This window comes from Mytilus californianus, unplaced genomic scaffold (genome assembly GCF_021869535.1).
Source record: "Mytilus californianus isolate M0D057914Y unplaced genomic scaffold, xbMytCali1.0.p SCAF_11, whole genome shotgun sequence".
Lineage (NCBI taxonomy): Eukaryota > Metazoa > Mollusca > Bivalvia > Mytilida > Mytilidae > Mytilus > Mytilus californianus.
The window spans coordinates 15,697,141-15,723,813 of NW_026262593.1; the positions used below are offsets into that span (position 1 = coordinate 15,697,141).

Below are 26,673 nucleotides of genomic sequence, written 5' to 3' on the forward strand. Positions count from 1 at the left end.
TCTGTGATATAAGCTATTTTTTATTATTAAATATTGATACATTTTAGGCATGTGTGTGGACATAATGTATATTCCACAGATGAGTACAGAAAACTACGAGCAACATTCCTTCATTTTAATGTAAGAATTGTGTATATTTATGTTATGTCCCTTTCTCGCATCAAATATCCTTCTTCAATAACATGTAGAACCATTTGTAGTTTTAATAGCACTGTTAATTGTTGCCTTTCTTTGCTTTACCTTTTCTTTCCCTTTTGCATGTGGAACAGTCCATTAGCACTATAAATCCAATCACAGAGGTAATAACAGTTGCTCCAATTATTCCCATTATTTTTGATGACTTTCTCTCATCTGGGGCACTCGTCAGAGATCTCTTGTACTCTAACAAACATTGTATAAATGTAATTATAAGTAAAGAAATTTTGTGAGCTTCTCATTTCCGTTATTCATTACTATTTGTGTTTTCTATTTTGTTACTTGTACTGTAATGTTCAAGTGATATGTATACTTTAATTTTCGGTTCAGTTTTTAAAACTTTCATAAATTTTGTATAACTATAAATAGAGTTGTTAAGAAAAAACTTTCAAAAAATATGTTTTCTTTTTTATAAGTTATCAACACAAAACCTGACACCCTATAGTCTAAATCTCGATTAACTAAATTGCAATAGACATATAAATACGGCATCTTAACGTCACCTTTAACGTTTAACTCTGCTATTAAAAAAACAATTGTATTGATGTGAAATATCATTGATATCATTGACTTTGAAATGCTAAGGATTTTCTACACCGGGAAAAGATCTTAAGTGTATTCGGCAAAACCTGTCGAAATGTAGGGTTCTCAATGCTCTTCAAATTTGTATTGGGATATAGTTACGATACTGTTGTCAGGTCATTAAGGATTGCATATTTGGTATTAATATTGATTCACTCATAGGGTCTTTGCATCTGAAATAAACATTTATTCTAAAACCGGTTGTTGGCATGATACGGGTTATGTTCTTCTCATATATTTTATGATGGTATGATATTAAACCCCAAACGGGAGGGATTGTACCTGATTTTCATATGATGAAGACATAATCTTTCAATCAGTTTAATTGAGGTCTGGAGCTGGCATGTCAGTAACTGCTAGTAGTCCTTTGTTAATTTATGTATCATTGTCATTTTGCTTAGATTCTTTTGTTACCTATTCTGACATCGGACTCGGACTTCTTTTAAACTGAGTTTAAATGTGCGTATTGCTAATGTGTTTCTTTATTCTACATTGGCTAGAGGTATAGGGGGAGGTTTGAGATCTCACAAAACATGTTTAACCCCGCCGCATTTTTGCGCCTGTCCCAAAACAGGAGCCTCTGGCCTTTGTTAGTCTTGTATGTTTTTTTTAATTTTAGTTCCTTTATATGTTTTGGAGTTTAGTGTGACGTCCATTTTCACTGAACCAGTACACAATTTTATTTAGGGGCCAGCTGAGGACCACTTCCGGGTGTGGGATTTTCTCGCTGCGTTGAAGACCCATTGGTGGCCTTCGGTTGTTATCTGCTCTTTGGTCGGGTTGTTTTCTCTTTGACATATTCCCCATTTCCATTCTCAATTTTATTGCATTTGGCCTTTTAACTTTCTTTTTTTCGAGCGTTTGCTTTGCTCGTGTCTGTAGTGACGTTTTGATTCAAATGAATGTAATCAATGAATAAATGGTTAATGATTAAGTCAAGGCTTTCGTAACTATAAATTGCTTGAAAATGTTGCTAAATTCTTTCATAGATACCAAGATTTGAGATTTTGAAGTTTAGCTTTACTTGTTGAATTCTTATCAAAAACGGGATATCACATCCTAATTTTTACGGTAATATTGTTTTTAAAGACTGTATATTTATATACGATCCACGTTAACGCATTGATCCTTTGAATTAACTTATTCTTAAAGGAAATCAACTTACACTGTAGTAAGATCTTTGAATATTGTTTTATATTATCGGTACTAATATTGATTTTGTTTTGATGGATTAATACATTACTTAATATGCCTTGCTACGCATTAATGAAAAACATTTGGTCGATATTATGTACTTATATTTTGGCATTGCATAACATCAATGATATGATTTCCTCAAACTGTGTATGACGTTTTTACACTAAATCCGATTTTAGTTCACGCAAAGGAGTGGGTTCGATAATTTCACATTAAGATTATAGACCAATATCACAATGAATCATAGCTAATACAATGACAAAAAAGGAAATATGTCTTTTTGTTGAAAATTTACGTACCTACGTTCTATTTATGACGTCTCAAATAGCACTCCTTTTGATTTCCCATGAAAATGCAATGGTAATGGGTAAATTTCCATTGATTTTTTATGGACAGAAATCATAGGGCGCATGCGTCGACAAAAAAGAACTTTAAAAATAATGTTTGTTATGACATTTTGCATATCTGACTTGAATATTTAGTTTGTCGAGGCCTGCGCTCTATGTTTCCCAGGTCTTAAATTGGTTGAAATTTGTACGTTTTTTGTCAAATTTCGCATTTGATATGTAAAATTCAACGCTTTAAAATAAAACTTATACAAAACTAGTTCTATTTAACTTTCTCACATGTCTTTTCATCAAACATTTTTTTTATTTTTAAACATTGAACTTAAAATTCGGGGCCAAATATTGCCTTTACCGAACTAACTTCTTTGTAAATAGGACGGAACTATAAACAACTGCCAAACAAGCTGGAGGTTCTGCTAGCTATAAACAAGGTTTAACCAACCATATTTTTCTGAAAATGACTGTTCAAAGTCAGTAATATGAGAGTTGTTTTTCATTTGTTCCGTCTAATATTCAACTTGTCAGTATTTATCAAGGCAATATTTTTTAATATGCCTTTGAATTCGGTTTTATTAATATTTTTTTTTTGTCTGGGAGAACACAATTTATTTACTTTTTAGTTGTTATTGGTTTTGAACTAGCTATTAGTAACTGCGGGTACTCTTAGATCGGCATTTTATGTCTTTTGTTAGTTGATTTTGTGCTTCGTGCACATTTAAAGCGTCAATCCATTTCAAACCGATTTTTTCAGTTTGTTCTTGTTTTGTGCTGTTACACCATTTCCCCAGGTTACAGAAGGGTTGATATCACAGACAAGTTTAAACCAAACTTATTCTATATGGGTCTCTCTCAAGTTGGAGCCTGTAATTCAGTGATGTCTGTCATGAGGGGGGGGGGGGGGGGTGCTTTGTCATAAATCAGACTGTTGGTTTTTTTTCGTTTTGGACTTTCAATTTGATAGTTGTCTCATCAGCAATGATATCCCATCTTTCTTGTGTTATAATAAGTTATACATAGTTCAACTTGGTTTTTAGTTTAATGTAAATATTCAGATGCAGATTTAGAGGAGATTGAGAGGGGTGCACAATCCGGATTTAGACGTAAGTAATCAAAAGGTTAATTCATAGATATTTTTTCCTTTTTGCGTATTATTTTTTGTAAAAACCGATCTCATCCAAAATCCTGAATGCGTTCCTAAATATAATAACTCAAAACTGTTTTAATTTATATTTTTCAAAAAGGACTATTATCTTCTGATGTGCATAGACTATTCCTTATACAGGACTTACTTTGTGTTGATTTTCTCTGTACCGTTAGCTCCATTTTAATCCTGTCTATTTTGTTTTGCAGATCTTCACTTCTTATTGTAGTAGGGTTTGTTGACGATGTCTGTGCAGGGTTTGTTGATGATGTCTCTGTGGGGTTTGTTGATGTTGTCTGTGTAGGGTTTGTTGATGATGTCTGTGCAGGGTTTGTTGACGATGTCTGTGCAAGGCTTGTGGATGACGTCTGTGCAGGGTTTGTTGACGATGTCTGTGCAGGGTTTGTTGATGATGTCTCTGTGGGGTTTGTTGATGTTGTCTGTGTAGGGTTTGTTGATGATGTCTGTGCAGGGTTTGTTGACGATGTCTGTGCAATGCTTGTGGATGACGTCTGTGCAGGGTTTGTTGACGATGTCTGTGCAGGGCTTGTGGATGACGTCTGTGCAGGGTTTGTTGACAATGTCTGCGCAAGGTTTGTTGATGACGTCTGTGCAAGGTTTGTTGATAATGTCTGTGCAGGGTTTGTTGATGTCTCTGCATTGTCAGTTATACATTGCGAATTTTCGTGAACACGGTTCATGACAAATGGGCTCAAACAATTGGCTTTACTTGAAACTGTAAAATAAATCTACCATAATTCTAACATTCTATAACCCTAAATGTTTGACCATATATTCGCTCGGTTGCAATTGCCTCGTTACTGCATTATTCAAATTATACATTTTGTTTTTAAATTTAGGCTATTGTGCTATGACCTATGCAACACCTTCAAACATATTTGACCTTGAACAAATCTGGCTATTACCTGTGTAGGTCCCATTGTTTTATGCTCTCAAACATTTATATTTTTTCATCGAACTTAGCTTACTAGTACCTAATGAATGTTATTTTAAACATAAGTGTTATATACATTTATTTAATATCATTCGGTTTTCTTTTAAAAAAAATATTAAAAGGTTACATTAAAGTAAATTGTAAAGTAAATTAAAGTTTGTGATCTCCTGCTGTATATAAAGCCCAAAATTTGAAAGAATGCATAACGGTCAAAATACGATATTCATAAAACACCGTGACTAGAGGAATCAAAGTGCTGGATAGCACCTCTGGGAAGTTTGCAACTGTAGATGTGTATTATTTCAAATAGGTTATAGATTCGTATTATTTCAAATATGTATTTAATCACGGTTTTTTGTTTTTTAACTAAACCATTTTCTTTTCAGTAATCATATAAAATTTTGATATTTTCTATTGCAACCTTTAAACTGTTGTTCTAAAATAATCAAATATACAGAAAGCTCTGTTAATTTCTTTATGTGCCCATGCCATATCTAGCGCCTGTAATTTTAAAGATTTTTTTTTTCATTTGTAACAGGGCATAACCCAAACCATTGCTAACCATAACAGTAAAATGACGGCACCAAAATTCAAACTTGATCTTGGTTTTGTGGTTAAAAATATTGTGTATAAATTTCGTAACATTTGGTTGAGGCACACTAAAGTTTGAGCATGGAATTGAAAAAAATTTATAAGTGGTCCGCGGAACCCGGTGTCTCGCCTACTTTGTCTCTTAATCGCAGGCTCAACAAAAATAAGGAAAAAAATTAATAACAATATTCCTCCATATACTATCTTTTGATTGTAAGAAGCTTCTGTCCAAGTTTTGTAAAAATCCAGGATAGTTTATGAATCTAATAAATGTATTGAAAATGTAACTGCAATTAATTAGTAAAATACGAAAAAAAAGAACAAACTTTTAACTAAATTTCATTCTAGATACTAGCTTTTGATCATAAATAAGCTTCTGTCCAAGTTTGGAACAAATCCAGGATAGTTTAAGAAAGTTATTAAAATTTCAAAAACTTAACCACAGAGTGAATATTTGTGGACACTGCCGACGCCAACGACGAAATGTAGGATCGTATGTCTCGTTTTTTCGACAAAAGTCGAAGGCTCGAAAAAATCAGCAATTTTTAAATTTGTAAAGGGGCATTACTCTAGAACAGTAAAACTGAGGCCACAAAACTCAAATTTAATCAGTGTTTTGTGATAATGATCATTGTGTATAAGTTTCATAACATTTGGTTGAGACAAACTAAAGTTAGAGATCGTAAACAAAAAATTCAAACAACTTTTCCATTTGTTAAGGAGCATATCTCTAGCATTGTAAAATCGACGCCACCAAAACTCAACTTGACCTGTGTTTTGTGGTAATAAGCATTGCGTATAATTTTCATACAACTTGGTTTAGGAAAACTAAAGTTAGAGAACAGAAACCAATTTTGGGATGTACGGACGTATGTACAAGTAAGGGGTCCGATGTACATATTTACAGAAGAAAAAGGGTAAAACTTAATACAGTGGGGACATAACAATAGCAGTATGACGACAGGAATAAAAAGTTTATATACACTAGATTCATTTATAACCCTGTAAAAGAGGGACGAAAGATACCAGAGGGACAGTCAAACTCATAGATCGAAAACAAACTGACAACGCCATGGCCAAAAAATAAAAAGACAAACAGACAAATAATAGTACAGATGACACAACATAGAAAACCAAAGACTAAGCAACACGAACCCCACCAAAAACTGGGGGTGATCTCAAGTGCTCCGGAAGGGTAAGCAGATCCTGCTCCACATGTGGCACCCGTCGTGTTGCTTATGTTATTACAAATCCGGTAAATAGTCTAATTTGGTAAGTCACATTCGTGAAAAGGGAGGGTTTTGTAGTTACGACATAATGAACATATCCGATATCATCTGTGAAACGGTTATTCCATAACGGTCAACCAACTCGTGGTGGCGTCCGTAAAATTTACGAAGGGATGACTTCACCATTTGGAACTCTTGGTTTAATAGCTTCCTTGTGAGCAGCAATCCTCTATCAAGGAAATCATGATAGGAAACACAAGCCCGGGAATATCGTATCAATTGGGAGATATATACTCCGTATTCAGGCGCTGCTGGAATGTTGCTACATAGAAATGGAAAGTTCACAATTGGGAAGCTGAAGTCATCTCTTTTGTCGTAAAGTTTTGTTTTCAACCGACCCTCATTGTCAATTGTGACACATTTTATAGTTGATGCTGTGAAATTTAGCATTGAGGCAATAACATTTGAGATTTTTGGTTTTCAGCCATTCATTTGATATACTATAGTAATCATTCTCTGTGTTGAGATGAGACTGTTAATTACAGGTCAATCTTTAAGAATGATACTGATCCAGGAGTAAGGATAAAAAGTTCTGGATCTGCCACTGCATGGTTAAACACTAAGAGTAAGAAAGTCAGTTTGCTATTACATGGACAGATTTTATTTAATCATGTAAATAATTGCTACAGCACTTGTCTTGATACACTGAGTCATTCTAAGTAGAAGATGACTTGTCTGCCTTATACTTGTAACGATTTTTGTAAAACTGTCATTGTTAATCGTAACACTGGACAGGCTGTGGTACGTACGATCCATGTGACTGTGAGCATGCTGGACGAGTGAAGGTCCTAAAACCCATTTTGGAATGTGAAATAGCTAGTATTTAATTAGCGGATTTAAAAGTTTTCAAATGTTTTTGGCATCAAAACCTTCCGATCGATGTTTTGACAAAAACATGCACTTTTCTATCATAGCCGGAATTTACCTTTTACTCATCCTTGGCGTGTGACATAAGCCATATGATTATCGAGTATTTCTGTCACCTGTGTATAATTGTTCAATCAAACTATTATCACTTGTCAATTATCCGACGGCTTGGTCAAATTTAAATATAAACATGTTTCAGTAATGTCATTCATACGGGATTCTTTCGATACACTCGGGCTTTTACTTTATATTTAATAATAAACATTTGTAAATATCGTACGTATTAAAAATTTGCGCGAGAAAATGTTCATTCATGAAATATTCATGAATGAAACGATGTCTCGCGTAGATTTCTTTTGATTTTCTCTTCAGCGCATGGCAAATCCGCGAAGTAGTGTTTGTGATCCTCATTTTCATTATGAAGTTAAATTCACCTGAATTGTCGGTAAACATTCATTCCTTTTTTATTCAACCTGTTATCTTTTCAACAGGACTCAAAATTTCAAAAGCATCTTCCTAGAATCAGTATTCAAACACTAGTACTACATTATCTTGGAGCAGAACATTTGTGATAGTCTGTCACCGGAAGTTTGAGGCTGACGCCTTAGGAAAGTATTGCTATAGCAAACTTCCCAAAAATGAAAAGAAAAACATCAATCCACAAATAACTACACAGAAAATCAAGATTCAGTAATACCAATGTCAACAAAAACCGTTTTTCTTCGAGATGATATGCAGTGAATGCTCCAATAGTGGCACCCATAGTGTAAATGTTCGGTCAAACCTGACTCGTACCACTATTGAGTGTCCGTTTACAGTCTTTATTCTGTAGTAATTGTAGGAATGAACCTACAAAACTTGTATGTTTGTTTTGAAAATAGTTTTTATTATATAATATGATTCCTAAAACAAAATATGTGTATTGTAAGATGTGATTAGCATAATAATACATTTCCCAGAGAAGTTTTGAGTGTTATTAACAACTTTAAAACGAGATCAGCCACATAATAGTTGATTGGGGAACTTGCACAGGTGCAATCAGATGTCAATGTTGAGATCCTGAAACACTTTAATCAATTATTTGTGGATAGAGTGGTGGGAACCGCTTACCCTTCCGGAGCACCTGAGTTCATTTCCCGATATAAGTAACGATTGTGTTCCTCAGTTTCTAGTTTTCTAGGCAGTGTTTTTGTGGATTTGTTCGTCTTTTTGTCGTGTTTTGCCACGGCGTGTCAGTTGTTTCTGTGTCATATGAGTTTTGAATATCCTCTCAGTATCTTCCTCTTCTTAATCAATATTTCATTCTTAAAACTTGATATATAAAATTATACAATCTAATCACATGGATGTTGCCTTAATCTTGCAAATAACTTACACTTTATAAATATTGCCAAACTGTCCGCCAATGTATGGTTCAATGCTGAAAATAAGGAGAATTTTTAAATGATTTTTTAGGTTTATTTGCACTAACATAATTTGAAGTTGGATGGTATTTCAGATATTTATGAAATTCACTCTGCAATAAGAACAAGTTGATCTGCGTCTGAATATTGTAACATTAATTTATGTTTATCATTTATACTTTCATAGATACAAACAAGTATAATGATTTATAAATAAACTCATCATACATGTAGATACCAGGATTGAAATTATTTACGCCAGACGCGCGTTTCGTCTACAAAAGACTCATCAGTGAAGCTCGAATCAAAAAAAGTTAAAACGGCCAAATTAAGTACGAAGTTGAAGAGCATTGAATACCCAAAATTCCTAAAAGTTTTACCAAACACAGCTAACTAAAGGTAATCTATTCCTAAGATAGATAAGTATCAGTATTTCGAAAATTCAGTTTTGTAAACAGTAGATTTATAATTATAATCATATCAATGATAATTCATGTCAACACAGAAGTGCTGACTACTGAGCTGGTGATATTCTCGGGTAGGAAAACTCCATCAGCAGTGGCATCGACCCAGTGGTTGTAGATAAACTCATTTACAAAATAGATCTTCATCAAAGAAGACGACATTGTAATTTTACGACATTTCGTCCACAGATTTTGTTAATTAAATGATATGGTATTACTGTGGACATTTCCGTCTTATTACAATTTAAACATCTGGGGGTCACTTGATAATTCAGACTTTGAATTTCTAAACATTTTAATTTAAAGACAAAAAAAATTAACGCCTCTTTTTACGTACATTCTATAAATTTATAGGTTTTTCTTGAATTCTATTTGATTGTATTCATTAATGTCTCCATGCTATATAAATCATGCTTTCTATATTTCAGTTCAACGAGTTCTAAATGCATACAAAAGCTCATTAAAATTCAAAATACATATATTTTACCTTAAATTAACGAATACAAAATACTTGTACCATGTGCTTATCGTAAAAGTTTCTGCAACTATAAACAAATTTCATTTAATTACTATCATTGTATTACTAACTTGAAATATTGCAATGAATCATAACAAACTTTTAGAAAAGAAAAGGCTATCGTATACTATTCTTCTGTTACCATACTGCTAACATTATTCCTTGCCATTTGGGATAACATGGTCATTTTATTGTCTCGTTAAATTATGTGTCTTTGTTAAATAAGAATGTAAACGGGAATAATAGTTTTTGTTCTACGCCGAAAAGAATATCTCGTCTTCGGTACAATTTTGATTCCAGTAAATAAATTATTGAAGGAGAAAATATCAAATTCTAGACTCTTTGATGAACAACGTTTTTTGTTAATTTTGTGAGTTGATATTTTAACAGAAGTTCAACATTACAAAAAGTAACATACCATTTGCTCTAGTCTACGGCGTTTACTACTGCAGTATGCCAGATTTAGATATAATTATTGTGATTGAACTGTTAGAATTTTATTCCTAGCTAAAACAAAATGTATCTGGAAAACCTTTGATACAGAACGATTAATATAGTATCACATTACAGATCATGTGATCACCAGTTCAAATAGATTAATCATTACAGGATCTCAGTTTCCCAACTAACTACAGATATGCTAAATCTGTCAATGGCTCCACATTTAAACTATCATTCAGCTGATTTGATGGCGTCTAGTAAAAACACGAAATGCTGATACATATTATCGAGCCAATGCATCGTAATTTATTTATTTTAGACTTTTTATAATTTGAATATACGTTTTAGTATGTTATAAATCAAATATGAGAATTTGAGTCAAATCGGTGAACTTGAATTCGACAGCTAATGCCCTTTTTAAAAACACGTTCTTCAATCGTAACAAAATTTTGTAAATTTAAACAATCAAGCATTTTGATGTTATCAGTTTCATTGAATTTATTTTTTGTTTGAATCTGAATGGGGTTTTTTTTTGTGCAAAGTAAGATTTATCCCTTCCTAAAGCAAGATATTTGCATCTATGATGGTTATTCTTTTTCATGAAACAAGGTTTGACTTATTTGTTCCATCTATCTTTAAGTTTAGAATAAGGAATACGAGTGTAAAGCGTAAAAAAAATTACAATACCTTTAGAAATGTACGGAGGATTGCTGAAGAGAATGAAGGGCTTGTCTTCTATTTTTCTCTCATAGTCGCAGTTGCCTAGTTCATCTCCAACAAATAACCAACCATAATCAGATGTCTCGCAATTACCAGTTGTTTCATTTCTTATGTAAAAACGTCTACTATAGTTGCCGACACTGTCATCGGCATTTCCACTTATTCTGAAAGTGTATTGAAAGCTATGTTATTTAATTGGTACCGTTACTGTTATATACACCTGATAAATAAGATTCAAGACAATTCACAGAAAAAACGTCAAATCAAGAAAATGTGCATTTATAGTATGTTAAATTAGATCTCTACGATAATATACATGTTCAAAAAGTAGCACTAAATTCAACTAACTTCGATATTTGAACATGCATGATATCCGTAATGATAACAATTGCTCCTCAGTTCATGGTAAAGAAAAAAATCTTGAAAATTCAAACTAATTAAATGTCATGTAATACTGTTGTGTTTTCGCTGAATTCTTTTAGTCGGTTAACTACAGAGACTGAAAACTTTGTCAGTTTATCTGGCTGTTTATCAGAAGAAAGTCCGTCGGACTTACTAAAATGTTCACAATATATATATATGGACGAGATGCAAACTGATTTATTACATACACTTTCAAAGAAATAGTTTGTTAAAGCTGTTTCCTAGATAGTTTAACAGAGTTGTACATCTAGTACATTTTAAAAATCTGATCCTTTTTATTCTGGTTTTTGTTTGGTCACATATACTGCGTTCGAATTTAAAAATTCCACATTTACTGAAATGGAAAGGAGGATTTTGTTTCTAATAATAATAAGATTACAATGAAATTTTAATAACAAATCAATTCATTATTTCGACAGTTCACATCTTATTAACTCTGATATGAAACTAGAGACCCTAAATATCAAGTATCGCTCACCTGAATCTATGTGCATTTTTCAACAATGACCACTCTCCAACATTTAAGACTAGAAATTGATTCTTGACTGAGATCTATTTTTCATTGATCTTGTATGCTTTAATTTTATTTTAGTTTTTTGTGTTATAATTGTCATATACTTATGTAGTTTAATAACGACAAAGTTTTTATTTGAATTGTATTGCTCCTATTCAATTTCTGTTTTCAGTTTCTCTCTATTTACTACAGTGACTGCCCAAAATATAAAACAAAACACGGTACAAATCGTTAATCAAGTGCAATAACTCATATAAGGACTATTTTAGCAATGTGGAAATCTTTGTAAATCTTGTTTTGCTGATAATCTTTGTTGTTAATATATATATATTATTGTGAAACTACCCCTTTACAACGCGGGCAAGCGCCAGCGGGGTACTGACATTATATACTTGCAAATATTTAAAAGTCTAATAAGTACATTAACTCTAAAATAATATAATATATTGGTTATTTCGTAAAAGTATATTACAGTAACAAGTTCATATTCATATATTATTTGAAATTTTCTGTCGTCCATAAAATATAAAAAAAATTTCGACCTTGAAACTAAAAACGTTCGCACACAGTTATGATATTAAACATTTGAGATTTTATCAAGTAAAAAAAGAACGTTCATACCTAACGTCTGTAAGATATTTTTTCCCGATCTTATCTAAACTATTACCTAAGTCTTGAGAATACAAGTAACCCTGATCACCTATCATGAACTGTATTTGTGCTAAGGGCGGCAACTCTGAAAAGCATGTGTCGGTTTCACAAAAAAACTTACGACTAAGATTGATCGTAAGTCATGAACAATTCAGTATACTTACGATCAATCTTAGTCGTAAGTTTTTTTGTGAAACCGACTCCAGATATCCATTTTTAAACTATCGAAACATGCTTGTATGACAGTACTTGTTCATTTTCTGATAGACGAGAAGAAAGACAATCTTACATAACGTGAAAAATATTCTCAGTCGCATTTGAGGAACATAACTGACACTCATTGTTTGTTATAATATTCATTCGTTGAAGCGTGGCATTTATAGGCAGACAATTCGTTCTTGCCAAAAGTTTTAGCTTTGTTCAGCGGAAGTCGTCAACGTTTGATAAATACAACTGCTTACGTTTAACAACCACAAACGATTAATAAAAGTTTATACTACTCTTTACTAAAATATTGGATAGTTGAGTATTGGTCGTATCGTTACCATAAAGTTTATTAAAGATATTGACGTTTATGTTTCCGTTTGCATAATGGTCAAGGCCCGCAGTCGAATAGTTTCGATATTTTCTATATATTTCCATTTTACAAGTATAATTTCATTTACGATAATTTTAGACGGTCGATTATCAGGCAGGTTTTTTAATCTAGCGTAAAATTGAGAATGGAAATGGGGAATGTGTCAAAGAGACAACAACCCGACCATAGAACAGACAACAGCAGAAGGTCACCAACAGGTCTTCAATGCAGCGAGAAATTCCCGCACCCGGAGGAGTCCTTCAGCTGGCCCCTAAACAAATATATATACTAGTTCAGTGATAATGAACGCCATACTTAACTCCAAATTGTACACAAGAAACTAAAATTAAAAATAATACAAGACTGACAAAGGCTAGTATGCAATTCTTCGTCTATCCATAAATCTATTTATTGATTCCCAGCCAAATTCAGCTAGCAGCGCACATTTAGGGATATTCATTTTTGTGTTTAGGATAATTTTTCCAACTTTATATTGAAAATTTTCTAGTAATTCGGTACATCTCTGGGATGGCGAAAACCATACCGAAGACCCGTTCGTAAGTGATGGATGAATAGCCGACATCCACAGAGAATGTCCAAAATTTATACGATTAAAAAAATCCCCATGTACACCTAAAATACGAATTGCATGATTTATTTTCCGTTGAAAATTTTCTTTCATGTACTGCTCTTTATGGTATGCAGATTTAAGGGATCTTGAAAAATATATGCCTAAATATTTATATTCATTTTAAAACTTCTTCAATGAGATCATTCCCTAAGTACCATTTTTTATTTGAGTATTTCTGTTTACCTGTAACCAGAACCTCCGACTTTGATGAATTAAACTTTAAGCTCCATTTTCAGACAAATTTATGAGCTATGTTTAAAAGAGTTTGTAGCTCATCTTGTTACCTAACAGGACAATATCATCAGCGAAAAGAAGACAGTTAATTAATTCAGAAGCGATGCTAATACCCAAATTTGCCGCCTTCAGCATATCGCATAGGTCAGTCATTAAAACGGAAAAAAGTGTAGGGGATAAAATACATCCTTGTTTAAGACCGAATTCTTGATCGAACCAATCAGACTCGTTACCAAAACGGACTTTATTGCTAACATTCTTATATAGTGCCCGTAGAATCTTCCAGCATTTACCCTGGATACCCTTTTTCCCTAGGAGATAGAACAGTCCATCTCGCCAAATTTTATCAAAAGCCGATGAAAGATTAAGGGAGGCAAGAAAAGTCTTTTTCTTCCTGGACTTTTCATTGAACAAATTCCGTTAAGTGTAAAAATGTCATCCTCCACCCTCCTGTCTTTTCGGAATGCACCTTGAATTTCACCAAGAATCCCGTTATCTTCAATATAACTCATAAGATTACTTTCAATCAGCTTGCAGTACACCTTATATACATTTGATGTGAGAGTTATACCTCTATGGTTACTCAGGGAGTATGTAGACCCACCTTTGTGTATGGATATAATGATTCCTTTATGCCATTCATCTCTGATTGTTTCTGAATCTGTATTTTTTGTAAAAATATGAACCAGAGAGTTCAACAGAATGTCCCCACCATATTTAAGAAATTCGTTATGAATGCCACAGTACCACAGGCTTTTCCGGATTTGAGGTTTTTAAAAGTCTGTGAAATTTTATTTTCGTCGAAAGTAACCGATAGGGGAGAATCTGATATTAATAAATTTTCGTCAATATTTGTAATTAGAATTTTAACTTTTTTTTTCAAGTTCACCATTTTCATTTTGAAAGGAACCTATGGAGCTAAAATGAAGGGAAAGGGCATTATTTATCTCATCCGTAGCCGTAAATATTTTATCAGAATCATGTGGATCATTAAGCTCAATAGGTCCTGTATCGGTTCGTTTTATTTCAAGGAAATTCCAAAACCCTTTCATTTTATTTTTTGCATTTATACAGTTTTCATTAAACTGTTGGATTTTAGCTGACCGTTCTTTTCTTTTGATGGCATCTTGTGCTTTCCGATTAAAATAAATTTCTTTCAGTCTTTTGCCAGTTTCGTCATCATGCGCATGAAATTTATTATGAGTGCGGTTTAATCTAATGGCATTGCGGCATTGTTTTAAAAGATAATCAAGTTCTTTATCCCAGAAGTCTCTGTAATTTTTTACGGGTTTTGCTTTACAGATAGCTGACAGGGCAGACTTTTTTACCGCATTTTTCCATTAATTCCAGAATCGGTTTACATCGTTTATTTTGTCATTTTCTTTAGTAAATTCGCTCATATTTTCATTCAGTTTTTTTCTGAAAGAGGGTCCAGTCTGTTTTATCATTTATTTTCCAAACAGATTTATTATTTTGTGTCTTATTCTGTACAATAGGTTTACAAATTAGAGTTAATCTTATCAAAATATGGTCACTATGCAAGTCGAACCGACCTGAATCGTCAATAAAAACACTAGAGACATTTTCTGACAAGCTTTTTGTCAATAATGCGTAATCTATTGCCGATCTCTGATTATTAAGAATGCGCGTGAAATGACCCGTACAGCAATTCATTGTATTTGCTACTGTCATTTGACGTGCGTCAATGAACTGTAGTAAGCGATTTCCGTTGTATGACGGTAATCTGCATAGTTTATTTTTACCTATATGTTCACAAACACCAACGCAACGTCCGTTGAAATCGCCTATGAGTAGTATCTCATATCCCATGGCATTTAAACCAGACGTTTTGTCTAGTAATTGAAACATTAATTCATCAGTGTAAGTTTTATTTGTTCCGTCGTTTTGAAAATAGACCACACCTATTGCCGTTTTCGCGTTACTTATTCTCGTAAAAGTCCATAGCCGTTCATATGAATGTGATTTGCTATCAAGCAAATTTTCATCAAGCAATGGTAAATGCGACTTTAGACAAATGCATATGCCTCCTTTTTCTTTACTACCTTGTCGCGTTTTCCCAATCCAACAACAATAAGATGTGTCTAAGTTAGGTGGTCGGTTGTTATTTTTCAAAAATGTTTCAAACAAACCAAAATTACCAACGTTGTTATCTTTTAAATGTTTGTTTAATTCATGTATTTCTGACGTCATACTACGAAATTCAATATTTAGATAGTCAATATTAAAAATGGTATTACCGTAAGAGTGGCGGTTAGTTTTCTTTCCACGTTTATGTTTACGAGTTTGTATTGCATGCATTTTCTTACTTTTATTAATAGGACCTGTCTTTTCAGAGTTGTCAAACTTTTCGGCACTTTCTTTTTGGCCAGTAACCTAGAATTTACATACCTTGACATTAAGGCCGTGATCATTACAATTCTATAGTTTTTGCCCAAATCAGAAAAAAGGAAAACATCGTTATTTTTAGACAATAACGTCTAATAAGAGGTAAACTGGCAATTTTGGCAATGTTTGACTCATTTGTAGGTCTTTTCTTGTTCTTCTTAATCTATTATAGTTTTTGAATATATACAAATATTTGATAAAAACCATTATTTATAATGACCTATAAGGAGTTGACTGACAATTCGGTTATGTTGACATATTTGCAGATCTTCTCTTGCTGATCACTGTTTCTCTTTATCTATTATAGTTTCAAAGATGAATAGCAAAAATGCAAATATTCGGAACAAAGTCTTTATTTAAGGGGCAATAAATCCTATAAGTCGTGTTAATAAACTTGTAGACCTTTTCCTGCTGATTCAAAGTTTGTCTGTTAAAGTTTTGAAGATCATAAGCATAAACTCAAAAAACTGGAAAATATAAAAAAAAACATTGTATTTAGGGACAATAACTTGTGATGAGAAGACCATTGACGAATCATCAAAGCATGAAAAGAAATAATAAAATCGCTGTATACCATATTGCCTTCAAGATTGGTTCAACTGCTCAGAAGGAAAGATGATATACATGTTTCCGAGAATTTTATTACAATCATCACGAGTTTGAAGACTACTACAGAATATCATAATAGACAGGAATTTGAATCTTACATAAACATTTATGACAATAATATTTTATAAAATGTGTTGTTAAATGATTATCGAAAGAAAAGCAGAAAAATCCTAGTAAAAAGTAAAATCACAAAAATACTGAACTCCGAGGAAAATTCCAAAAGGAAAGTCCCCAATCAAATGGCAAAATCAAAAAAACAAACACATCAAACGAATGGATAACAACTGTCATATTCCTGACTTGTAAGAATCAGGCAATGAAGAAGAATTTCAAAACATGGCCGAAAAAAAACCGCCGACCTAACCATTCTATTTTGAAGTTACTTTCATCCTCAGTTAGAAATGGTATGGTCTAATGTTTCTGCGTGTCTAGTAATTCGAGATATCTCTAGATAACTTTTGGTGAGAATGATAGCAAATAACGAAGCTAGCTCCCCTTAATAGATAATTTCAACCAAATTATATCATGAAATACCAGAAATTTGAAAAGGAAATAATGTAATATTCGTGAACCATTGAAGATTCTGAAATGAAATTAATGTAAACTTGAGCGGGTTTTTGTTTGTCATGTTTTCACCACTGCCTGGTTCATAGGCAGATTGGCACTTAACAAAATAAAGAGCTGCGCCGTGAGCGCATGATACGCCCGTCGCTTTTTAAAAGAAAGAAGTTCCATAACTACTCAATGTCATATCAGAAATTTATAAGAAAAAAACAAAAAAAACTAAAGGTAGGTTATTTTAATATATATAAACCAGTCATCACTGCTCAAAGCACTCTTGAGTTACTGTCCGAAAACTAGAAAATCCCCCTTTCTATGAATAAAACCTCATAACTCCGAAATGTAAAATCTAAAACTTATAGAAATAGAAACGTCAATAGATATAAACAATTCACCAAAGTTTCATGGAAACTGCTCAAAGCATTTTGAGTAATTGTCCTCAAACTGAAAAATACCCCTTTTTTAATGAATAAAACCCCATATTTCCGAAACGTAAAATCAAAAATTTATAAAACTCGAAAGGGAGCTCACGTCAATAAATATAAACAATTCACCAACGTTTCATGAAAACTGCTCAAAGCATTTTTGAGTTATTGTCTGAAAACTGGTAAATGCCCCTTTTTTAATGAATAACACCTCATAACTCGGAATCGTAAAATCTTAAATTTATAAAAATCGAAAGGGAGCTCACGGCGATAGATATAAACAATTCACAAAAGTTTCATGCAAATTTTGGTTAAAGCGTTTTTGAGTTATTGTCCGACATGTTGACGACGGATGGACAGACTGACGGATTGACGGACATACGAAGGGACGGACGGACGGACAACGGTATACCATAATACGTCCCATAAACGGACATATAAAAACTGTACTCTTTTCAATGTGTTGTCTTCATCAGAGACATATGTCTCTGTCATCGTCTTGTTTGTTTGAAGACTTAAATCTATTTGACGTGCTGCGCATTTTGCATAGTCTTGCTTCCGGAATCTGGTTGCTTTTTATATACTGCTCATAAAACACATTCCATATTCACCATATTAAATATTTTAGTATATAATCAAGGCTTTTACGGTATATCAATGCACGTGTGACTCTATCAACTTTTTAAAGGGTTAAAAACCATAACTTATTAGTTTTCTTAGAATAGTTTTCATTTATACAGATAAAAATAAGCCTTTTAATAATAGGTTAAATATATCTTCCTCTATAAACTATTAAATGGCAATTATATCCAAATTTGTATTGGTATTGATAGCTATTGTTCGCATCAATCTGAGAAGTTTGTGAAATATTTTAATTTTCGATAGAGTTCACCAAAATACTAAAATACATGTAGGTCAATAAATCAATTTTTAGACAAGGTGGTTTCTATTTTGGTAAACAGATAACTGACATTCAAACGGCGAAATCTTACCCGTCCACAGAAAAGAAAGAAACGTTTGTTTGTTCATTCAGATCACTGTAACTACTATTCATGAGCCGACTCTCATCAAACCAGTTCGTTTTGTTTGTCTTGCTTCCATTGAACAAAAGAAATATCTGTTCAATACCATTCACATAAACTGACACTCTAACCTGAAAACAGATTAATATAGACTACAACCGCTTCGATTCCCCCATTAAACCAAAATGAACAAAGCATTCGATTGTCAAACAAATGAGAGGTTAAGATATCTATAAAACCAGGTTTAATCGACCATTTTCTACATACGTAAATGCCTGTACCAAGTCTGGAATATGACAGTTGTTTTCCATTCGTTTGATGTGTTTGAGCTTTTGATTTTCTTTTTGAAAAGGGACTTTCCGTTTTGAATTATCCTTGGCGTTCGGTATTTCTGTTCTTTTACTTTTCAATAAATATTTATAAATATCAGATTAGAAGTGCACCGCTAGTATTGATTGTTTACCAGTTCGTCTGCATGGTACAAATCAAGACCATTAACTCTAAAATCATTAACCGACCGTGCAAAACCCTCATGGGTGGCTAAGCTCGTTAAAAAAACCTCGTCGTTGAAATAATTTAAATGGATTCAACGGGAATAAAATTTAAGAGCAACCATTGCCACTGTGTATCATCACCACCGGATATAGGTACCCTTGGCCTGGTTCTCTGTTCATTGTCTAAGAAAAATAACATTACTGTATATACCTGGGTACCTATATGTTGGTATATGTACAGTAATGTAGTTTTTCTTAGACAATGAACAGAGAACCAGGCCAAGGGTACCTATATCCGGTGGTGATAATACACAGTGATTGCCACACTTTTTTGTTAATCTACTAAAAAAAAGACAGGTAAAATAGTGTATTCACCAAATATGAATAGAAAATAAAGTTCCGGAAATTTCGCCTGGGTCTGAAGGTGGATAGGGGACAGGAAGTCTCAACGTGGACTATTTATATTCCTTTGAAATTATTCACACTTCTATACAATAATAATCATTATACTTACGTGTGTCTGAACATTGGATTTCAATGCATTATTGACCTTCGATGTTATCTGACTCATATTTTAAAACAGAGTTGATTGGTTAATTTAAAAATAAGGTAATGTGGTATATATAAAAAAAGAAGATGTGGTATGATTGCCAATGAGACAACACATCACAAGAGATCAAATGACACAGAAATTAACAACTATAGGTCACCGTACGGCTTTCAACAATGAGTAAAGCCCATACCGCATAGTCAGCTATAAAAGGCCCCGAAATGACAAATGTAAAACAATTCAACGAAAAAAACTAACAGCCTAATTTATGTACAAAATAATGAACGAAAAACAAATATGATTGCCAAAGAGACAACTATCCAAGTTCAAATGAAGTGGATGTTAGCAATTATAGGCAATTAACCGAACAGCCTTCAACACTGAGAAATCTTTCAAATTAAAAGTATATTAGTTCTTGATCTACTTTCTAAAATGATGGCATTGGGTGCATTTATTTGGATAAATGAAGATTTTTTGTAATTCAGATCCGCGTGTAGAAAGAATATATAACGGTCATTATGATACAGACAATTCTTGTTAGTTTTAACATTATTCAGACTCTTAATAGCAGAAACAGAATTGCTAGAAATGGTAGATACACGCAGGTAAGTATATTTAAACCAAAATCTGTATGATATCATATTTATGATGATGCAATTAAGTAGGTCTTTTTTATCAAAAGAATTTCATAGGGTAAACGCTAATATTTATACCTGATCTATTCCATTTGTGGACCAGTTATTGACGATATCCGATTTAAAGTGTTTCCTCGATGGATTAGAGCAGTGTAATGACATGGCTTCCTCGTCATTAACATTTAATGAATCGCCAGACATGAACAAATTGTAAGCACTACCATTTCCTGTAAAGGAATATAACTATCTGTTTAAATGAGGACAGAAAGATCCCATTTTGAGGAAGAAAATCTGTGTTTTGTCTATTTCTCATATGAATCGGGTTTTATGGCAAATCTGTATACTTGTCGTGAGCATTGATATCTATGAAATACGTTGATATCACAACTACAGATACAAGTGTTGGTGCTCAATTGTGGACTCTTAGTCTACGATGTACCGTCTGTCACGTTGCTAGTGTGTCTGTACTGACACACAATGAATATTATATTTTGACTGAACATTTTCAACTACTTGCTGTGTATTTATATGATAGAGAGAAGGTTGCAACATTTCAGAACTAATTTTTTGACTTTACTGTTCAATGTCTTAATGTCATGCATGTATTTTTTCCTTCAACATATTTTCGTCTTGAATCGTTCAGCCGGTTGCAACTTTCCTCAGGCAATGCTAACCTGATGTTGTTTTTGTTTTTTTGTGGGGCCTTGGTTTGTCTTCGGCTTCCTTACCTCCAAAATGACATTTCGAAATGCACAAAAAATGCAGTCACACTGTTCTATTGCAATAAACCGAATATTTTCATTACAAATAATGTTTTTAACTATTTTTATCGATTCAATTCAAGGTAATGTGTATGTAAAGACTTTACACAGACGATCAAAAAGTTGCACAATACTTCGTCCGTGTACTGACGAGCGTATAAAACAAGAACATACCTATAACCATAATTTGATATTAGTATGTTTATAACATAAACGGTACCAATTTTGCTGAACCGGTATCCATTGAATTTTTTAACTATGAAGCATTAACCCATTCTGTTAATATTTAAAAGTAATTAAAATGACAAGAAAATATAAATGTATATAGATATATTACCTCCAGTTGATATTTTGTATACAAGAGCCCAGCATTCCTCTTCACCTCGAGACATACGAATATTCAGACCCACAGCCGTATAGATCAGCAAAACTGTAAATTTATTACTTACATTATTAAATCCGTCAACTTTCTGTCAACTTTAAAATTCTACCATATCATATAACTACAAAGGACACCGGTAACTTTTTTAATTCGTCTAATTCCAAGTTGTGTGTATGTTTAAAAAATAACTCACCAAAGATAACAGGCTTATAATTTTGTACGTCAGACGTGCGTTTCTTATACAAAAAAACTCACCAATGACACTCTAATAAATCTGTTAAAAGGCCAAATAAAGTACAAAGTTGATAACCATACACTACAAACTGCTCAGAGTCTGAAAAGACCAGACTAGTAAAGCCGAGCACAAATTTTACTCGACTAGACTCGACATTGTCTCGACAGTACCTAACTGTACTCGACTTTGGTCTCGAATTTACTTAATAAGTCTGATTCAGTAATTGATGATCTTGGTGTAGTCTGAAATGGTCTCGACCAAGGCTCGACCTGTCTCGACCAGTCTCGACTCAGTCTCGGCTCAGTCTCGACTAGTCTCAACCTGTCTCGACTAGTCTTGACCTTCAAATTTAGTCTTGACTGGTTTGAATCAGCCCATCTAACTAAATTAAATATTGATCTTACAAAATTCCAGGTTATTTGGTAGTTGGTTCATTGCTGGGAAATTAAAGAAGTAAATTAATAGGTAAAAAAAAGCAAGAATTTTCAGTTTTGATTAAATTCAGATAGTCATCTTTAATTATTTCTATAACTTTTTCAAATCAACTTGGATTTTCATAAAACTATACAGCTATCTCAATGAATAATTGATCTTACTGAATCCCAGGTCGTTATGTAGTTTGGTGTATTGCTGTCAAATTTCAGGATTTAATTAATAGGTAAAAAAAAGTAAGAATTTTCAGTTTTGATTAAATTCAGATAGTCATCTTTAATTATTTCTATAACTTTTTCAAATTAACTTGGATTTTAACAAAACTCTACAGCTATCTCAATTATACATTGATTTTACTGAATCCAAGGTCATTATGTTGTTTGGCAAATTGTTGTCAAATTTAAGGATTTAATTAATTAAGGTAAAAAAAGCTAGAATTTTCAGATTGGACTAAATTCAGATAGTTATCTTAAATTTTTTTTATTTATAACTATTTCAAAGCAACTTGGGTTTTCATCAAAATCTACAGCTATCTCCATTATATATTTATCTTAAAAAATACCAGGTTATTTGTTAATTTGGTTTATTACTGTCAAATTTAAATATTTAAATTATAAGTATCTGTTTGAATTTAGTCAAAACTGAAAATTTCAGCCTTTTTTACCTATTACCTAAGTCCTTGAATTTGACAGCAATACACTAAAATACAAAACAACCTGGCATTCTGTAAAATAAATATATAATAAAGATAGCTGAAAAGTTTGATTAGAATCCATACTGATTAAAAAAAAGTTATAAAAAAATTTAAAGGTGACTAAGAATTCAATGCAAACTAAAAATTTTAATGGTTAAAATAAATTTCTCTTTAACTCACATGGCAGCAGCCACAACAAAATAAAGATATATATAAAAACAGATTTTTACATTCTTACATGATTCTCAGATTTATCAAATAGAGATAGTTAAATCAAATTATCTTATATGGTTTGGCGGTAAATGGACAGAAAGTCACAGGGCAAAAAGTCACAGGACATAAAGTCACAAATTTGATAGGACAAAAAGTCACAGGACAAAAAGTCTCAAATAGTTTGTTGACAATTGTTTGAATATATAAGAGAAAGATCTAGAAATATTTTGTTTTTATTACATATATTCATTTTTAAGTTTAGGAAATTGTTCATTAGCCTTGAGTAATGAAAATTTATTAAATTTTAATCGTGCAAAGGATATATTTCTTGGCACCATGAGGCCATTTAAGGATCAACCCTCTTTGACATTTTGTTTTCATAGCAATTATTTGATTATTATTAATATTTATTGCATAAATTTTAATTGCAAAGTTGCTTTATAAATAATAGTTTAAGAAAAAACCAAAATATTTCTTTTTAAATTAGTTTTTTCTTGTTCAAAGAAAAATAATCTCAAAACTGAATTGTGACTTTTTGTCCTGTGACTTTTTGTCCGTGACTTTCTGTCCTGTGACTTTCTGTTCTACATTCGGTTTGGCATGTGTTTGTTTTTTCTTAAACCTAATTTTCCTTAATTCTTAAAAAAAACTACATAGGTTTCATGGTGACATACAATAGTTATATAATTATCTTTTTAATGAGGTAACAACAGCCAACATAATCACTCAAATTGTTTAATAAAATTGAGAATGGAAATGGGAAATATGTCAAAAAGACAGCAACCTCACCAAAGAGCAGACAACACATGAAGGCCACCAATGGGTCTTCAACGCAGCGAGAAAATCCCGCACCCGTAACCTTATATTAGAAATATATCTATTATTATAATTTGGGATATAGTATATATAATATATATCAAAAGCGGATAAAGAATTAAAGAAATTAATAAAATTGTTCTTCTCATTAGTGGTGAAGTATAAAGTAATACCTCCTGCTTGGGGCAAACTCATTAAAAAGACCACAACCTGGTCAGAGAGTATTAAATTCTAAATAACATTCATTCAAAATTGCAACATCCTATTTAACTTAAATCGCAAGGCCTTTTAATTCACTAGATAAGTAATACACGTGTTTAAGAAAAATAGGGCTTTCTTTTTATCTGTAAAACACACATATACTGATGTAATTAAACCTAATTAAAGTGCTTCTTGTATGCCATGTCTTTAATTTTGACAAAAATTATTTTAAAAGGTAATCAAGTATTCCTATGAAAGTTCTATTATCAGGATTATATTAAATTCTTGTTTTAACAAAACAAAGGTGGCATTTTAAAAATTTTATAACTTTTTCAAATCAGCTTGGATTTTCATAAAACTTTTCAGCTGTTTTTATTATATATTAATCTTACAAAATGCCAGGTTGTTTTGTATGTTGGTGTATTGCTGTCAAATTTAAGGACTTAGGTAAAGGGTAAAAAAGGCTGAAATATTTTAATTTGACAGCAATAAACCAAATTAACAAATAACCTGGTATTTTGTAAGAAAAATATATAATGGAGATAGCTGTAGATTTTGATGAAAATCCAAGTTGCTTTGAAATAGTTATTAAAAATTTTAAAGATGACTATCTGAATTTAGTCTAAACTGAAAATTCTAGCTTTTTTTTACCTATCAATTAAATCCTTAAATTTGACAGCAATTAACCAAAGTACCAAACAACCTGGCATTCTATAAGATCAATATATAATTGAGATAGCTGTATAGTTTGATGAAAATCCAACTTGATTTGAAAAAGTTATAAAAAAATTTAAAGATGACTATCTGAATTTAGTTCGAAACTGCAAATTCTAGCTTTATTGACCTAGATTAATTGAAGGTCAAGACTAGTCGAGACAGGTCGAGATTGAGTCGAGACTGGTGGAGACAAGTCGAGACTGGTCGAGACAGGTCGAGCCTTGGTCGAGACCATTTCTACACCAAGATCATCAATTACTGAATCAGACTTATTAAGTAAAGTCGAGACCAAAGTCGAGTACAGTTAAGTACAGTCAAGTACTGTCGAGACAATGTCGAGTCTAGTCGAGTAAAATCTGTGCTCGACTTTAAAAAAAATTCAAAAGTATTGTCAAATACAGCACCGGGAAACTATTTCTAGGGTATAAAATCCTTAGATTTTCGAGTAATTTAAAGTTTTTGAAACTATTAATTTATAAATGTAACCATAGTAATGATAAATCATGTCAACACAGAAGTGCTGATTACATGGCTTGTGATTTTTTCGGGAAGCAAACCTCCAACAGCAGTGGCATCGACCTAGTCCTCAAAAGTCACCAAATATACTTTAGTGATTATAAAGAATAGAACAAGGCGCAAATGATAATATTCCCGCTAATATTTTGTCTCGATAATTTCAGGAAAATGCAACGCTATACCATTCACAGGAGACTATAATTATTCCTGTATGGTGGGCCATCTATAGCAGCATCTTAGTATCCGTGTCTATCATACCATACATATCAATCAGTTTTGATAATAATATATTTTAATCTTATCTATCGTTATTCTCATGGCCTTAGAACAGGAAAACCAAGCTAATTAGAATATGAATTTTACTATTAAGATTAACTATTATACAAAAATTTGAAACGGAAATGTTCTCATCATACTCTACCCCCTTTCTTTTGGTGAACAATTCTCAATTTGAATTAACTGTTTTTATTTCTATGATTTATCATGTAGGGTTATTGCTAAAAAAAATAAATTAAAATCATTAAGAATTATTATATACACAAAAGCAATGCGCTACATTGAGTACAACATACAAAACTGCGAAATATTATATAAAAATTAATTTGGTTCGTTTTAAGATAATTAAAACAATTAGATAAGCCATATATTTTGAAAGTTCTCACCTATCTGTATTAGCGGCATTTTCAGATAAACATATAATTACTTGCTACAAAGTCATGCTTGTTGAACTACTGTGTAATTGTGTTCGTTGATTAAATAATTCATGAAGCATCATTTGCATTTTATCCCTGAATTTAATGCATATCATTTGTCTACGCTGAACATCTGTCATTGTCATTGTTTTTAAATTCCAAGTAAAATGATTCCAGTTGACTTTGGATCAAAGTACATTTTCATGTTATGTGATAATGAGGAAAACCTCTCAGTTATACGGCATCATAACACACTTCTATAGCGTAAAATTACAACGGTTGTTTCGTGGTAACCTGCTTACCTCAAGTGACTTGTCTTTTCGTTGTGGCTTCGATTTCCAGTCAGGTTAAATCAAAGACTTGAAAATTGCTTTCTCTATGTTAAGCACATGGCATTATTTAGAAAAATGTGTCCGTGGATGTGACTTTTATCTTTCTGCAGATTGTTAATACCTAGGGAATAACCACTTTTGAAATCGGACTAAACTTGTCAGTCTAGCACAAACCAAAGATCATATTAATATCACATTAACAGGTTCTCGACCTGATTTGCATGAAATATTTGCAACTGGA

The 26,673-nt window shown here is 32.4% G+C and overlaps 1 protein-coding gene across 2 annotated transcripts; it reads right to left on the reverse strand.

Moving 5' to 3' along the window:
• On the reverse strand, positions 1 to 26,169 carry LOC127719653 (serine-rich adhesin for platelets-like). Of its 2 annotated transcripts, none has more exons than XM_052225880.1 (8): positions 26,071 to 26,167; positions 21,540 to 21,632; positions 20,520 to 20,668; positions 18,733 to 18,893; positions 10,677 to 10,873; positions 8,540 to 8,584; positions 3,611 to 4,198; positions 1 to 381 (listed from the first exon to the last, which is right to left on the reverse strand). In XM_052225880.1, the coding sequence occupies exons 1-8, from the start codon at positions 26,087 to 26,089 to the stop codon at positions 215 to 217; spliced, it is 1,419 nt and encodes a 472-aa protein (XP_052081840.1). In that variant the 5' UTR covers positions 26,090 to 26,167; the 3' UTR covers positions 1 to 214. The 2 variants fall into 2 exon arrangements, with proteins under 2 accessions (XP_052081840.1, XP_052081841.1); XM_052225881.1 differs by lacking the exons at positions 1 to 381; positions 3,611 to 4,198 and adding exons at positions 6,876 to 7,085; positions 9,519 to 9,576 and having other exon boundaries at positions 26,071 to 26,169.
• Positions 26,170 to 26,673: the final 504 nt, after the last annotated feature.